The sequence below is a fragment of the Acipenser ruthenus genome, chromosome 51 (genome assembly GCF_902713425.1).
Source record: "Acipenser ruthenus chromosome 51, fAciRut3.2 maternal haplotype, whole genome shotgun sequence".
In the NCBI taxonomy this organism is placed as follows: Eukaryota; Metazoa; Chordata; class Actinopteri; order Acipenseriformes; family Acipenseridae; genus Acipenser; species Acipenser ruthenus.
The window spans coordinates 2,541,165-2,558,859 of record NC_081239.1 but is presented as its reverse complement, the minus strand read 5'-3'; the positions used below and the strand labels follow the sequence as shown (position 1 = coordinate 2,558,859).

The window sequence follows — 17,695 nt, the reverse complement described above, 5'->3', positions numbered from 1 at the left end:
CCTAGGTAAGTTTAACTTAAAATCTTTGGTTTTTAACGAATCATTTGAGCCTTTTTATGTAGAAAATACTGTACACGGCAATCATAATCTAGGAAAACAACCATTGCCATTTATCATGTTACTGGAAGGAAATTATGGACGGTGGTTCGTTTCCAGTTTAAGCAAATAAAACTGGAACGTTTCTGTAATTTCACAGTCACTGTAAACACACTTTTAATCCAATGCGCGTTTAAATGTGTTGGTAAGTTGTTATAAAATATCAGCGTAACTGGTTCTCATTACCATAATAACACCCAGCGCTGCACCGAGGTTTGTTGTAAAATCGTATGATAAAAAAAAGCATAGGGGCAAGGATTTGTTTTTTTAAAGGAATTATAGCGCGACAGCCGTAGCGTGATACGATTTGAGAGAGAGAGAGAGAGAGAGAGAGAGAGAGAGAGAGAGAGAGAGAGAGAGAGAGAGAGAGAGAGAGAGAGAGAGAGGAGGAGGAGGGGGGGGGGGGGGGTTCACAAAATAAATGTAAATTGCAGTCCTCTTGCAATATTTACAGTGTGTCCAACACCTGCTAGCTACACACCTGTTCAATTAATTATTGCTATCTGGCCATCAAAGCAGCGCGATTATTAACCAGCTGTTTCTCACAGTTTGGTTCATTCTGGTGGCGCCTGTTTCCTGTCCCAATGCCTATTTTCTATTTTAAAAATCGTTTTACATGCCATGCAAAAAAAATATTAGGAATAGAAAAATAATTAGTCTCTGCAAATTCTATGTTAAATTAAAATGTAACCGAATATGTGTATTTTAAACTAGATATTTTTTGTAAATATGAAAATATTTTCGTGCCCATCCCCAGCTGCAGTGTATTCACACCAGCGCAGTAAGATGCATGATTTTGTGCTGTGTATGTTTTGCGTGTTGCATGCGGTAACTTTCCCATTTGTATTTGTATTCCTTTTCTATGGTCCAGTGCAGTTCACTAAGGAGGTAAGACTGTTTGATTTGTCTTTCCCCTGAACCGCCGTGTTTGTTTTCCCACTTGGTGGAGCCTTGTATTACGACGTCACGGATTCTTCTTGGTACCAAAAGCCTAGAAATAAAGGCACTAGAGAATAATATTCGTGCCCTTCATGTAGCATTACTTCATATCGAATTGTGATCCAATTATACAGCGCTCCCCAGCCTCTGTACAATATTTAATCCTGTTCCATTATTTGTTAAAATATTGTAAAAAGGTTAAATACATTCTTTATTTCCTTCTTTTTGGTCTCATTATTATTATTATTATTATTATTATTATTATTATTATTATTATTATTATTATTGTTGTTATTATCATTATTATTATTATTATTATTATTATTATTATTATTATATTGTCTCTGTATCATATTTTTTCACCTGCGTTTGATCAAGATGAAAACGCTATACTTGTATAAACAAACGCTTAAATGATGTAAGGTTTGAGAACTAAAGGGGTAGGCTTATGCCGTGTAATTAATCACATATTTATATTATAATTTGTTTTAGTATAATAAAAATATAACATCATTTTTTAAATATATAGTAGCAAATAGTACATATATTGTTTCTTTAGTGAAGGACACGCGGGGGCTGTCTGCTCGTCTACAGATTATTTCAAATAATGTTTCGATCTCCTTCATGACCACTTGGTGGCGCACTGAAGCCGTGTTCAGTTCTCTAACCCCAGCTGTGGTCAAACGTTTTGCATCACCTAGAATTCTAGGATTGAGACATCATTAAAAAAAAAACAAAAAAAAAACTCTATGAACAAAATTTATATCTTTTATTTAATAATGTAATCTATATATATATATAGTTGGCCATAGTTGTTATACACAGCCATGGAACCCCAGTAGAACACATACCAGTAGACAGTGTTGTTGGATTTTAGAGTAACTGTAAAAAATCTAACTGTGCCTTAATAAATGTTGTGATTTGAATGCTTTAAATAAAACGTTATTACTGTATGTATAATAAACACAATAATGCCTCAACAAAATCTTCACCTGTTATGTTATGCATGCAGTCTTGTACTTTAATATTTTTTTCTGCACAGTATTGTCAAAAAAAAGAAAAAAATCTGAAAACGGCTCCTTTTATTTATTTTACTTTTAGGTTCCTTACCTACAGTGCATTCAAACTCTTTCTTCACCAAAGGAAAAAATGCATTACACTAAAATGCCTTTCATATTAAAGTTTGACCATAAACCTTCATTAAAAAAACAGCACTGTTAATAAAAGGTGAGGTTTTATTGTATTTCTTCAATTGTCACAGGTTGTTGTCTGCACAGTCATTCTTGTGGCACAATGTTTTTTCCAATCACTGCAGTCAGTCCATTAACATGCTGCAGCATATCTATGTGACGTCAGGACTGGTGTCTAGAATGTCTTCCTCAGACCCTTGAGTGTATGACCTGCCTCACTGAGTGATGCGGGTGGAGCTCCAGTTTCTTCAGTGTCTGTCTCTGCCTCCGGCTGTATTCAGGTGCTGTGCTGAAAGCTGCTGCTTCCTGTCATTCCCGTAGGTTTCCTCTATTGGAAACTTTCATCAGTGATCTGAATTCCATCACGCTCAGAGCTGTGGCAGCGAGTCTCATTCACAATAAGATCAGTGGGTTCAGTTTCAATTATCTCACTGCCTGTCTGTCCCCAATCCAGCTTTAGCAAAGCACATTGTGATGGCAGAGTCCTTTACCTGGGACCATGCTCATTCAATCCACTAGATGGCGCCCAGAACTGTGACTTTGACAGCTCGGTTTGCAATCAAGTGGCTGATCGTTTGCTTAGGGTAAAGCAGCTTCACAGTGTGAACAATGCCCAGATCCAGCGGTACAAAGCTGTCTGGAGGCAAAACCAGCATTTCGCACACTGCTCATTGCCTCGGTAATGTTTCTTTGCGCGCATCATTTTGATCACCGCATTGAGAGCCAGTCACACAAAGTACGGTAGTTGTCTACAGTAGTTCTTTCCAGTTGTAAGCCTCTCCTTTGCCTGCCTTATATTCATCAGTTTTCTGAGCTGGTGTTCTGTCAAAAAACAAAGGCCAGTTTCATCATAATTAAAAATGTCACAACCTGCACACAGTTCAGGCAGTTTTACTTTGAAGTCAGACAAACTATCTAAATTTACTGGAATGTCTTCTGAATTTATTATTATTATTTATTTATTAGCATTTATCACATTATTTTTACATACAATTACATTCTTTTTTTACACACCATTATCCATTTATAGAGTTGGGTTTTTACTGGAGCAATCTACATAAAGTACCTTACTCAAGGGTACAGCAGCAGCAGTCCCCCCTCCCAGGATTGAACCCATGACCCTCCGGTCAAGAGTCCAGAGCCCTAACCACTACTCCACACTGCTGCCCCGTGCCACAATGTGACCGCCAACCCTCTAGCCTTACATTGGAAGCCTTGAAATGTTCCATATTCAGCTAGTTTGCAAATTGAATGCTTTGGTGTGAAGTTTTGGTTGAAAAATTGGCTTGTTTAAACCATTGCCTTATAAGGGCGTTCACTTGCTGGTGCCTGCATGTGGGATTGAGGCACTTTCTGCTGCATTCAGGTTTCTCCATGTTGCTTTAAATAGGCATCATTTGTTTTCAGAATGCCTCAGACGGTTTGTTGCGATTTAGAATTTTTCACTTAACTCTGTTTGTGTTGTTTTGATAAACGTCAGCCTCTTTGATAAGCGCAATTTTTCTTTCAAATATTAGCTTGTTATACGGGCGTTTTGACATTTGAATTCCTGTTTAACAACTGTACAATTCATAATGGCACCGATGGGACATGTGATTATATACATGTCTTGCTTTTTAAAAATTTTTTTTAAATACTTGTTTTAAACTTGGAAAAGAAAAAAAAAAACATGATCCTGAGTCAAACTGGACAGTCAGATAAGCATTGGTTTTAGGCAGACAAGATTTACAAACCATGCTGTATTGGAGAATAGACAGGTTCTGGTTTGTACCATTCAATCCAATAGGGATTTGGTTGAAAATGATGGTAAATTCTACAGAATGCCGGTATGTAGAGGGGCTGGATTAGACATGCTTCACACTGTACTGTTAAGGTTCAAATACTTTAAAATATTACAAAGAGCTGCAGGCATGCATTAATTATTTTCTATGAATGGCATATGAGTTAACGTTTTCTCAGATATTTCATTTGTCATTTCTCAATCATATTAGTTATGCTGAATCATACAGGATTTTGATATACTGGTTTTCCTATGTTTCTACATAGGCCATACATGTAATTAACAAAAACTATAACATTTAGACCGTATGCAGACAATAGACTTAAAACTATATAGCAAAACCATTCCATAAAAATAAGGTATTTTGGGAGGTGTTTTGCACTAAAATTCAGTCCATTTTACAAACTTGTAATTAGGTCTAGTTAGCAGGGGCTATATAAAAGAGCCTCTAACGTGTGTGTTCTGCAGATAACTAACCGTTTTTTCTGAGTGATATACGACGTGGTTGTAAAATGTAGATTTAATTTTGGCCTAATGGATGAGCGATGACCTGCTCCAAAGCTGGGTGGGTGGCATGGCGTGTGTGCTGCTGGTTCCTTTGTAAACACGGTTGCTAGGAGGGCCCTTGGATACAGATAGAGAATGACAATGACTGCTGGTAAAGCGGGTTCAGAGTTACATAACAAAGATAAGAAGGCTGTGTACAGCCTACAAAACAGAACAAAGGAGTATTGATAAACAGTAGAGTGGATAAGGAGCATGTGTTTACAGGGCATACCCCTAAGCGTAAACGGGTATATTTAACCTTGGGCTCATTCTGTAACCTCACTTTGTGTAGGGTCTATAAATGAAATGGTTTTAATGGTTGTATGTGCTCTTCAGGCCTGCTCTGCATGGCACATACTGCGTGGCTGTATAACAGTTATAAGATGACACTGGGTATGTATTTGATATTGTATGTGATGGAACCAGTCTTTTAAAAAATAAATGCATATATAAATTCACTTTATCAACTATGAAGACTAAAAAAGGTCATTTTTGACTCAAGTACACTAGACTATGCTAATATTATTATTTGTTTATTTAGCAGACGCCTTTATCCAAGGCAACTTACAGAGACTAGGGTGTGTGAACTATGCATCAGCTGCAGAGTCACTTACAATTACATCTCACCCGAAAGACGGAGCACAAGGAGGTTAAGTGACTTGCTTAGGGTCACACAATGAGTCAGTGGCTGAGGTAGGATTTGAACCAGGGACCTCCTGGTTACAAGCCATTTTCTTTAACCACTGGACCACACAGCCTCCTGTGTTGTTTTGTTCTTATGTTCTTATCATTAGCATGATATAATGGCAGGACGGTACTGCCATAGTTAAGGTTGCAATGTTCTTTCCATTATAAGCCCCTATTTTGTGCAACTCCAAAAGTGGGTTTAAGTTCAATCAATCTGCCTGCCGTTTTGTATTTCAGGTCTGATTTTTTCTACAAGTTTTGTGTTATTCTGTCAGGTAGTTTTTGAGCTACAGCACTTTTTAAAAACAGTTGGTTTTTCATGTAAGTTTGGTGCCGGGAGAGCGTTTTGTATTATTCACCTGTAGGTAAAAAACTACTGGACAGTTACTACTCCCATCTGGCAAGTTATTGCATCTAAGTAGTCTATAGTGCCTTTTGTGGGTGGGAGGGTTTAAAAATGTGTATTTTAATATAAAAAGTACTTTTAAAAACGAATGCTATGCATGCGCAGTTGTACGATTTGGTAACCGTTTTTGTGTAGTTCTGACTGGACTTGTAACAATGCAATCACTTAGGAGTGCTCTCCAGTTTGAACTACAGATCCCAAAATGCACACCGAACGGCTGATCATAGCTAACATTTCAAGCTTTTCACAAACGTAACAAAGCATCATATTGTACTGTACAGAGAAACTGTGGAAATTCAGTAACAAAAACTTTGTTAAAATAACAGATATGACATCATACATGACATCAGTAATGACATCAGCAATGACTAATCACATGATAAATGCTCTACCAACACTGCCCAGAAGGACATTGCCAAAATAATAAACCTTTGGAGAGTATCTGTGATGTCATCATGCACTAGGAGACCTTTAGTTTACAGAGTCACAGAACCTGTAACTCACTGAAGTACATCTTTTATTTTTTTATAATACCTGGATATTAGTATATGTTAAAAAAAGACAATATAAAGGTGTCTTTGCTTAGGTCAGAGGTCAAATCTAATCATCTAGAGGAATATGTCTTGTTTTTGTCATTAACAAATGCTCCACCAAGACTTCCCAGATGGACATTACACTGGAAAAAAAATTCTCTGTGCTGGACTGTAGCTATCATGCTTTTTGGCGTACGTGCCAACGTAGACACAATCATAGACAAAACAAGAACACTTTCATTGAGCTCACTGTCACTCGGGTCACTCTTTGCACTATTGTCTGTAGACGTGATATATAGGTGTTGCATAATTACTACTGTTACTTCCAATACAAAAGTTGGCACACTTGCCAATATGCAATATGGCATTGCCACATATCTATCCAAGACCATTGGTTTACCAAATGCATTTGAATTTGTATCTCACTCAGTAAAAGGAATGTTTTTGTTTTTTTGTTGTTGTTTTTTTCTAGAACAGTGCCATGGAGAATGAGGACCAAACTGTGCTTCTTTGCCTTCTATGATGTCATTACTGATTTCATGTATGACGTCATATGATGCGATGCACAGGCATAAGAGGGGTGAGTTAAGGTTGCGTTCAAACCTTAACGTCCCATTTCCTGACTGATTTTGAACTACAACCTTAACGTTACTTTAAATAAGTTTTTGTTACTGAATATATATATATATATATATATATATATATATATATATATATATATGTGTGTGTGTGTGTGTGTGTGTGTGTGTGTGTGTGTGTGTGTGTAGTTTCGAATAAAACGTTTAAAATATAAAATAAACATTTTATAAGCATACAAATACTAAATACAGTTTAAGAAATTATTGTCTCTTAAATATTATTATTATTATTATTATTATTATTATTATTATTATTATTATTATTATTATTATTATTATTATTATTACTAGTACTACTACTACTGATATTTGGTAAGCGCCTATTGGAAACGACCATGCAATACAAATCTGTGTTGAGGCCTGCCACTTGTATCCTAATTGATCGCATTGCAGCTTTGCACCTTCCAACGCTCCATTCTCCACCCGATAGTTAAGTTTTGTTCAGCACTAGTATTTTAGATGGGAGGGGAGGGGGGTTGTCCATAGCAAGGCAGTACATTCTTCTCTTTTTTCTTGAAACGCATTGAAGCTTTTTTTTTATCCGCGCCCGCTGGACTGGCTGCAGGCTCGGCGCCCAGCCGCGCAGCTGTATGCAAATAAGATGCTCGTCAAGGACAGGCTTGAGCTCGCTCAACAGAGTGGCACATGGCCGGCGAGCGCCTCCAGCCAATCAGCGGCGCCCATTAGTTCCAGGCAGAACCCGAGGGCCCGTAGCAACAAGACCCCGATACGTGCTTACAAAGAAAGAAATTAAATTAGACATTTCAGGAGTAAAATTAGTTTTTGTGGTGCTCTGTGTGTTTTGGGGGAGGGTGGTGTTGCTGGTGTCAATTCCTTTATTTATGTACATTTGTACTGTACTTTAAAATGCCACGATCGCTACAAAGTCACACAACTTACAAATTCACGCGTGGAATGTTTACAACTCAAGTATAACGTAAAATAATAATAAACACATAAACTGAAATAATAATTTCATCAAAAATAATATGTAAACAAAGGAAGGAATGCAATGAAGTTACTAAACCATCAACAAATAATCCTGACATTTTCTTTCTTCAACATTTTTTTCCGAACTGTTTGGAAATACGTTTTGTAGACGTCATTAACCATCAAATAATATTTTATTTAAATAAAGTAATCCTTTGTTAGGATAGAAACAGGCCTGCCGTGAGATGTGCTATGAAGGTTTTGGTACATAGCTTACAGTTTGTAAATTGAATGTATCTTCAGGGGAGGAGTATATATATATAGTAGCAGTAATCATTACATTTTCGGCAAACGAAAAAAATGTGTTTTGTTACATTCTTTCGATATTTTTTACTTTTTTAAACAATATATCCTATTCAAGACCATATACAGTGCTATTCTTTGGTTCAAGGGAAATTGGCCAACAATACATTTCTTAACGGCACAACATATCAGACAACGCAGAAAGTGTATTGAGCAGCTCAGTAAAAACGTGTATTTATTTAGCATGTAGCACACTAAAACAATTTTTTTAAATAAACTGGTAACGTTTCAGAACTTGCAAGAACTGCGAATTTAAAAGTAAAAATAAAAATATAATTTAGCACAGTGGTATGTAAACACGGCCCTAGTTTTGTTAAACCCACCAAAAAAAAAAAAAAAACACACATCCGCTGAACTCGGTGAATGATTCCTGTGTGTTGGTGGTCGCTGCGGTTTGCAGCAATGGGATCTTGTGTACGATCTGCGAGGAAAGTACTGGCGAAGTGACTGCGCTGTCTGCCCGGACTTGCCCTCTCCGAATTACAGCACATTCCTTCACAAGATCAGAGACACCTTGACATTCTTCGAGTCGAAACTGCACGATTCCATCCAATCAAGAATCTAAAGCACTGGGGCAGCTTATGAAAACAAAACCAGAAAGGAGCTGGGGGCACCGACCCAACACAATACCGAGCCCTACCTCGCAAAAGCATGTCCCAAACATCAAGAAGGCACAACCAATCTTAACTATGACAAAAGACCCGGCTTTACATTTAACCCTGTAATGCCCAAGGATTTTTTTTAAAATGAGAAACAAATTATGTAACTAGATTTGGTTACTTGTAAGAAACACTTGTTACCCTTGGTCCAGCAACACACAATGTACTGCATATGAAAAACTCTGCTAGAGGGGAGGCTAAGGATTGCACAGAAATGGGCATTACAGGGTTAAACACTAGCCATGCAGTTACCCACTTCTAAAGGTTTACCACAGCTCAATTCCACGGCCATTTTGCAGTTTTTGTTGCTTTTCCCATGGTTATACATTTACCATAGTTTACCACGATTCGCCATGCTTTTTAATATGCTTTAAGATAGGGCAGCAGTGTGGAGTAGTGGTTAGGGCTTTGGACTTGAACAGCAGGCCGTGGGTTCAATCCCAGGTGGGGGACATTGCTGCTGTACTCTTGAGCAACGTACTGTACCTAGATTGCTCCAGTATAATCCCCACTTTATAAATAGGTGATTGTATGTCAAAATAATGTGTATAATGTAATTGTATGTAAAAATAATAATGTGATATCTTGTAACAATTGTAAGTCGCCCTGGATAAGGGCGTCTGCTAAGAAATTAATAATACTAATAAGATACATCTCTTCAGTGCTTATGCTCTGCCTTCACTGTGCTTTATTACACTTTGCTGTGCTTTTGGGAAGCTGTTATAAAGGAAGCTTCAGAAGCACAAATGATGGAACACGTGTTGCTTCTATAGTGCCGTTTCGTTTATAATTATAAACAGCCGAGACATTTAAATAAGGACGGTAGGCTGTGTAGAATCTAAAAAATCAATTTATAAATCTCTACTTTGTGTTTGATCTTCAAATGCATTGCACGCATTCCCATAGGTGTCTGTCTGATAAAAAAAAAGAAAAAAGTTTACTCTATTTTGATGTAATACTGACAGAAATATATCTTTCATGTTTATGTTTACAGTTGATTCCCCGCAGTAGCCCTACTGAGTTCTAAAGTCTGCAGCTCATAAGCCATCGACCCGTTTTCAAAGGGTTTCCTCTTTTCTTGAATGGTTTTTTAAAGGGGAAAAAAGAATGTTGTTACAAAATAAAAATAAACGAAACACATTGAGTGCTGAAGAGGACTTGAGATATACAATGACGTTGTTTGTAAAATGATCAGGCGTTTTACCTCTGATAAAAAACAGGAGTTGTTTCAAGACTGGAGTGAACGCTTTGAAAATACGACCCATAGGTGTAAGAAAGAGCGCTGCGCCTGCTGTGCGCACGATGGAATGTCGCCCCTAGCAGGAGAGCACGGCCTCCTTACTAACCGGTCTGCGGGGACTACCTGCACAGAGTCCCCGGCGGCAGTTATAGGATCCCAGGCCTGCCTGCATCGCACAGATGTGCCCAGATCCGGACTGGATATCCACTGTGACACGGCCTCAGGCTATGTGAACAGCTAATTGCTTTTTTCATAAGTTCCTAGTGTCCTCGATGCTAGTACTTCACCTGGTAGGCTGTCCCAGGCATTTGTGAAAAACTGCTTCAAAACATCTGCTCTAAACCAGCTTTTACTCAGCTTCCATTTATGCCTACTTGATCAATCTTAAGTAGTGACTTATATTAATTTATATTTATGATTTTACAGACATCAAGGCCGCTCTTTCCCTTTTTTTCTAGTCTGATTTTTTTTATCCTGGCCCCCTATGCCATTGAGGTCTGATCAGCCTCGTCGCCACTCTCTCAAAACTAGACACATCCAATTCAAAACGAGGTATTGTCTCGTCTTCTTTGCCATTTGTGTAAAGTAGGGCACGCTACGCAATTTAATATTTGAAGAAGCACTGTCAATTTTACCGCATCAAATGGATTTTAGATGTTAAAGCTAAAGTCGATATATAAAAACAATCCGCACCTATGGGGCTAATTTTGGGCCAGCGCTATACCCACCGGTACACTTAAAACCAATTTAGATCGCTCGACTCGTCCAGACAGTTTCATATAACAAGTTAACGACCTGTTTGCACATTATACCTGTTTCCAAATATTAGAGGTGTGTTAAATACGATGGGGAGCTCACTGTTGCATCATTGTTTTTGAACAGAGTAGGCTGCAAGCGGACACAATCTGTTGGGGATCACACACCCATGTAAACAGAGACATGTGCGCGTCTATTCGGAAAGATTTGTAGACCCTCCGGAACACTACGTGATTAGCTATGAGAGACAGCGACTCCTCCGAGAACCGTTTATAAATATATACACAAGAACATAAGAACATAAGAAAGTTTACAAACGAGAGGAGGCCATTCAGCCCATCTTGCTCGTTTGGTTGTTAGTAGCTTATTGATCCCAGAATCTCATCAAGCAGCTTCTTGAAGGATCCCAGGGTGTCAGCTTCAACAACATTACTGGGGAGTTGGTTCCAGACCCTCACAATTCTCTGTGTAAAAAAGTGCCTCCTATTTTCTGTTCTGAATGCCCCTTTATCTAATCTCCATTTATGACCCCTGGTCCTTTTTTCTTTTTTCAAGTCAAAGAAGTCCCCCGGGTTGACATTGTCTATACCTTTTAGGATTTTGAATGTTTGAATCAGATCGCCGCGTAGTCTTCTTTGTACATATATACGTCTTTTTTTATTACATTCTTCCACACTTTCACAAACAAACCAGACATCAATGGCTGACCAGTTTCTTACATTCTCCAAGTTTCAGCCGAAAACTTCATAAAATAAAATACAATTTTGAAGTATGAGGGGGTTGAGTATTTTTAACTATGAAGCTCGACACATAGAAAATCATCTCTGTATAGGAACACAACAGGAAATGGGTCATTTGTAGGCTTCAGTTTCTAATTTTCTATTGAGGCGTCAATAAAAGCATCTGAAAGGCTAGTATCTTTGGGGTGGATGAAATCCGACACAAAGTAGGCCACAGGATGACATTTTCACGAGAAGTCCTGTCTCCACCGCGACCTGTAGTTGTGGTGTTTAATAGTCAGCTAGGCTGTATGTTGCTTCCAATCGGACTGTGCACAAATGTAACATAAATCTCCTTGAACAGATTGTAAACACAAAAATAGACAAAAATAGACATTACCGTAGAGTAGTATCATATTTTTAACACCGGTCGCATGATATTTATGTGTGGGCCACTTCTTAAACTCTTAATTTTGAGCTGAACCCCAAACCTTCCATGCAATTATCAATACATCAAATAACAGTGATATGCACTTTTACAAGACAGTCTCCAATAAGCAAGTATGAGAATATCCACGAATTGCTCCTGTAAATATATTTCGATATGAATTCCATGGAAAAGAATGGTGAACTCTGCACTCGCATTTTGAAACTGGCGACATAATTGATGGTAATAGTTTCACCTGCTAGGGGCTGAACCTCGGACCCCCCCCCCATTCCCCCCCGTACAGACACACGCTTCCGTCTTATCAATTAAGAACGTGGTGAACCCATTCAAACAACCACACGGCAGAATGCGAGCAAGCGGCGGTTTGTTTAATTTGAACACCTGTGCTGTTTAATTTATTATTCTCTCTCTCTCTCTCTCTCTCTCCCTCTCTCTCTCTCTCTCTCTCTCTCTCTCTCTCTCTCTCTCTCTCCCTCTCTCTCTCTCTCTCTCTCTCTCTCTCTCTCTCTCTCTCTCTCTCTCTCTCTGGAGCGATTTAATTGAATTTGAAACTTTTGAATGAATACATAAATATTGCTCACTAAATATCTTGGTATTCCTCGAGATATTTAAGTATCTTCTTCAAATCTTTAGATATAGCCCTAATAGAAATTATATAATATATATTCTTAACATTATGACACGATAAATAGATGATAAATGACAGTGCAAAGAATTCCATAAAATCATTTTGTATAGATGTTTTTACCAGACAGATTATTATTATTATTATTATTATTATTATTAGTAGTAGTAGTAGTAGTAGTAGTAGTCGTGGTATGTCTTTAACATGGAACGTCAATTTAAATTCATTGAATGTGATTTAAATCTGTGTTGTTTCTGGGTAATCAATAACGCAGCAGTCTGTGTAATCCCCTTTGCCGCTATCAACCATTTAAGAAGTCAACATGGATCTTATGTAGATTTCGAACACAACTTGTGTTAATTTGCATTGTTTGAGAATACTACACAAAAGGACAACCAAAACGAACGTTGCACAATAAATATTAAAATGTGTTTAAAATGTGCTGCATAAGATTCATTTACAGTGTAGAATTATATATATAGATAGACAGACAGACAGACAGACAGACAGACAGACAGACAGACAGACAGACAGAGATAGATTTTGTTCGTACATTAAATAAATAATCGTCTATTATAAATACTGGATGTGTTATTGTATGCAAATGTTTTAACTGGTTTAATATGTATTTTGATGTGCAACTAGAAAGAAAGAAAGAAAGAAAGAAAGAAAGAAAGAAAGAAAGAAAGAAAGAAAGAAGAAAAAACTTTAACGTGTGTGTGTGGATTACCAAAATCTAAAAACACTTTATTAAACAATTAGTAACAACTCAAATGATGAATGTTATATTGTTACCCCTGCTTCAAACCCGAGGTGGAATACAGCGTCCCCTCGGCGGGCAGTAAAGAGTTAACCCGCGCGCAGTGTTCACGGGGAATCCAGTCTCCAGCTTTATGTTAATGTGGGTTGGAGGGGTCAGGGTGGGCGCGTGGCTCTGCCGCTGAGGCACACTTTCAAAATTACAATAAAGTAAAGAAAGAAAGAAAGAAAGACCCCCCCTCCTTGCCTCTCCCCCCTCCCTCCCTCCCTCTCCCTACCCCCCCACTGAAATTCCAGTAACAATCAACACCGTCCCTCGAGACGACAGGCACGGTCCACAGTCCACTACACAGCAGTTAGAGGGTGGGGGGTAGTAACTATATTCCTAACTGAAATACGAAAAAATAATGTATAAATTATACATGTCTTTGTTAACGTGTAATAGTGACACACGATATATAACATACACGTATTCTAATAATAATAATAATAATAATAATAATAATAATAATAATAATAATAATAATAATAATAATAATAATAATAATGATAATAATAGTTTGATTCTTTTTCTTAGTAGTATCATCCATTACTATTAAACACTTAATAGCGTTGAATTTGGAAATACTAAAAGACACTTAATAAATTCAGAGACGAACATTTTGACTAGAAGTTTTTTTTTTCATGGTATTCAGTTGAATGTATTCTACTGCAGTATTTTTTGTAATAATAATAATAATAATAATAATAATAATAATAATAATAATAATAATAATAATAATAATAATAAATGTTGATTACAATAGATTAGGAAGGAAAGAAAGAAAGAAAGAAAGAAAGAAAGAAAGAAAGAAAGAAAGAAAGAAAGAAAGAATTAATGTTGTTTTTTTTAGGTTTTACTGTGTGTAATTTTATTTCAGACTTTATTAATGTCTAAAGATTTAGATTTACGTGGCACTTGCCAACTGCTCCCGAACTCGGTGCTGAAATGAGCCCCCATTTCAGACCGTGCGCCTCTAAAGCCTCTGGGATTCGGATCGCTGCTCTCAATGCGTGCTCACGAATGCGGGCTGGACACAAATCCCTTGCGTTTAGCTCTTCCCACTTTGGTTTTGTGGAGCTTTGTTCCACAAATACGTGTCCTCGGTTCCTTCTTTTATTTTTTTGTCTTTTGTTTGTTCGAAACTGAAAGCATTTGCATGACGCTTATTGCATTCTAGAGGTTGCCAATGTAAATATATTCCTCCCTTAGTCTCTTTCTTTCGATCTGGGGTGAGGAATGACTGGGGGGTTGAAGGGATGCGATGAAAATGGTTAATTTCGTTCACAATGGCCCGGCAGACTGCATCTATTGTCCGGATCAGACGCCCTAGGGGCGCCCAGACTGATGGAGCAAGATTTTTAAACTTTTCTGCAGCATTCATTGGAGAGGCCCCATACTCCCCCTTACATCCCTAGAGGGTCTCTCTCTCCTCTCTTTTTGCTTTCATTCTTTTCTTATGTTCTGGTGAATCAAGACAAAGCCCGGCACGTGTGTACTCAATGGTCCCCCGAACAAAAAAAAAAGCAAGCCGGACAAAAGGAGCGGAGCTTGGCGTGTGGCATCTAAGCGTCAATCTGCATAATTCTGAGGGACCACGCGCCGGGGACAAACTCACATCTGCTGCTGGCTCTGCTCCCCGGAGACACGAGCGGATCGGGTTGCGGCCGCTCCCATTGGCGCTTGGTTTGCAGCCATCTGCGGCCCCGCGGGCAAACAATGGGTGCCTGCTGCCTTTAAATACCGCGGCGTGGAGAGGGGTGTGAGTATCAGCGAGAGCTGCAAGGGACGAGAGCTCTACTTTCTAACAGGAGAACATACTACACGGCTACCTCGCTCTCCACAAGAGACACAGGCTGGTGACCAAATAAAAAAGACACTTTATTTTATTTGTTTATTTATTTATTTATTTATTGTTGGAATACGGGAAAAGAAGCCAAGATGCCGAGAGGGTTTTTGGTAAAGCGGACCAAGAAAGCCGGCCCCGTGTCTTACAGGGTACGCAGTAGTGTCGAGGATGAAACTGCAGTGCAAAAGTTTACTTCCGTCATCTCCTCGACGTGGGCTCGCTGCCCGGATACCTGGGAAAGAAGCGCCGCTGCTCCTACTGCCCCTTCCGCCGCGCCTTCTTCCCTCGCTAGTCGCGGCTTGGTTATGGCAAACACCCAGAGTGTGGAAAGCCGGATACACTTTGGGGGGGTGCCAAAGGCCCCCTGCGCCCCGTCATTGAGTCCAAACCGACCGGTCAGCACAGAGTACCCGCCGCAGTACCCATCCACCGGGGGATACCTGGACAGAAAACGCAACTCCAGCTCGCCCGTACAAGCCGAGTCTTTCCCAGAGCCGAGCCCAAATTCATTCACATCGCTAGGCGGCGGACAAATGGCTTTCCTGCCTCCCCTAGCCGACATGGCCACCAAACTGGGCTCTGTATGCAGTCGCGCATCACTGTCAGAACACCCGCAATCACTGAAGAGACGAGCCGCCGATGAACCCAAAGCGAAACAGCCACATTCCAAAAAAGCCAAGACTACCGCCGCCCACAGCAGCAGCGAAAGAAAGCCGAAAGACGAGGTCACCACGTCTCCGGTTTTGGGTTTACGCATCAAGGAAGACCCCGAGGAGGATTCCAAGCCCCGCTCCAATACCAGCAGCCCGCTGGACAAGTTCATCTGTCAGCTGTGCAAAGAGGGGTACTCAGACCCGCTCTCCCTGGCGCAGCACAAGTGCTCACGCATCGTCCGAGTGGAGTACCGCTGCTCGGAGTGCGACAAGGTGTTCAGCTGTCCGGCTAACCTGGCTTCTCACAGGCGCTGGCACAAACCCCGCAGCGCCCAGCTGGCTGCCCCCTCAGATACCCACTCGAACACATCCTCTCCCGGGCGGCACAGCCCGCTCCTCCCGCACCCGATCAACAAGTCCAGCCGGGAAGCCAGCACGCCATCCCCGCAGCCTTCAGATTCGGGCTCTGATGAGGAGCTCGTATTCTTTGACTGCCCGCATTGCTCCAAGAAATTCCGCAGACAGGCTTACCTGAGGAAGCACCTTGCCCTCCACAACAGACCGAGCGCAGTCTCACAACAGAGCCAGCAAGCGGCTGCTGAAAACATCTTGGAGAAGAAGCCCCGACTTAACCAGGGCACCCCCCAGTTCGCCACCGCCACGGCCGCTCCCGGTCCTATCTACCTCGGCAGAGACGCGGTACTGCAGCCCGCTGCGCCAATGAGAATTCTGTCTGCAGTAGTCGCAGCCCAAATTGCAGAGGTGTACCCGTGCCGGTTTTGCTCTGAGAAGTTTTTCTCCTCTCCCGGATTAACACGGCATATCAACAAGTGCCACCCCACAGAAACCAGACAAGTGATTCTGCTATCGCAGTCTGCTATGTAAAACTATAGGTAAAACCAAAAAAAAAAAAAAAAAAACACATTTAAGACGACGTTGTGTCTGTGTTACCCTGTAGAATTGTGTGAAACTTTCAAACACTGTTACAAAACTGCCTTAAACACAAAAAAAAAACCTTAAAAAAGAATAAGCGACATATTTTGTTTAGCTTTTTTTTATATTCGTGTGTGTGTTTGTGATGTGTATGGTTCCCCACGAAAAGCTGGGGGATATAAATTATATTATTTATTTATGCTGTGCTTTTTTTGTATGAAACATTGTGCTGCTTTTTTGTATTTATGAAAAAAAGAAAACTGTGTTTTTATTATTTTGAATAAGAAGCTCTTATTTATATACAACAAACAAGACAAAATACACCACCATCCAGATATTCTGTACTTCTGCACATCATGAAATGTTCTGGGATATTTAATCAATAAAACGAAAGATCCCTAATATAAGGTTGGCTGTCTGTGTGCTTTAATTGCTGTTCACTGTACTAGTGCTGAAAGCGGAATGCGATCAATAACCGACTCATTGATGCGCTGTTTCTAGAAGACCAGGAATGATTAACTGTAAAGGCGATTTGCCAATTGTTGCTGGGTTAATATTATTAAATCACAAGGCTACTTTTGTGATTCAAACGTTATTACTAGTTTTGTAACATTAATGGTGCACTTTCTCTTTAAGTTAAAAACTCCCACGCTTGGGGATTTTTTTCCAAGCCTTTACTTTAATGAACTCCTTCCTCTTCCTTTAAAGGAACACCTGCTCGTTTTACAAACCAGCCAAGCCTCTTCAGAACTGTCAATTTGTTTTTCTCTTATTCTGTGGCTATAACGTGACAGAAATTAATTAAAGACTGGGTAAAAGGCTTTAAGGTATCAGATAAACATCTAGGTTATTAATTAGAGAACTTCCGTTTGATGGAATTGTATTAATATTAAACGTTTTTCAGAA

General features: G+C 39.5%; 1 protein-coding gene across 1 annotated transcript; it reads left to right on the top strand.

The window, feature by feature from the left end:
* Positions 1–14,917: 14,917 nt before the first annotated feature.
* On the top strand, positions 14,918–17,196 carry LOC117967725 (insulinoma-associated protein 1a-like). Its single transcript, XM_034915032.2, has one exon. It carries the CDS (start codon positions 15,296–15,298, stop codon positions 16,739–16,741), a length of 1,446 nt encoding a protein of 481 aa, XP_034770923.2. The 5' UTR covers positions 14,918–15,295; the 3' UTR covers positions 16,742–17,196.
* The last annotated feature ends 499 nt before the right edge of the window (positions 17,197–17,695 follow it).

Coding starts and splice junctions, on each gene's coding strand:
- LOC117967725 (XM_034915032.2), top strand. CDS start 15,296: ATGCCGAGAGGGTTTTTGGTAAAGCGGACCAAGAAAGCCGGCCCCGTG.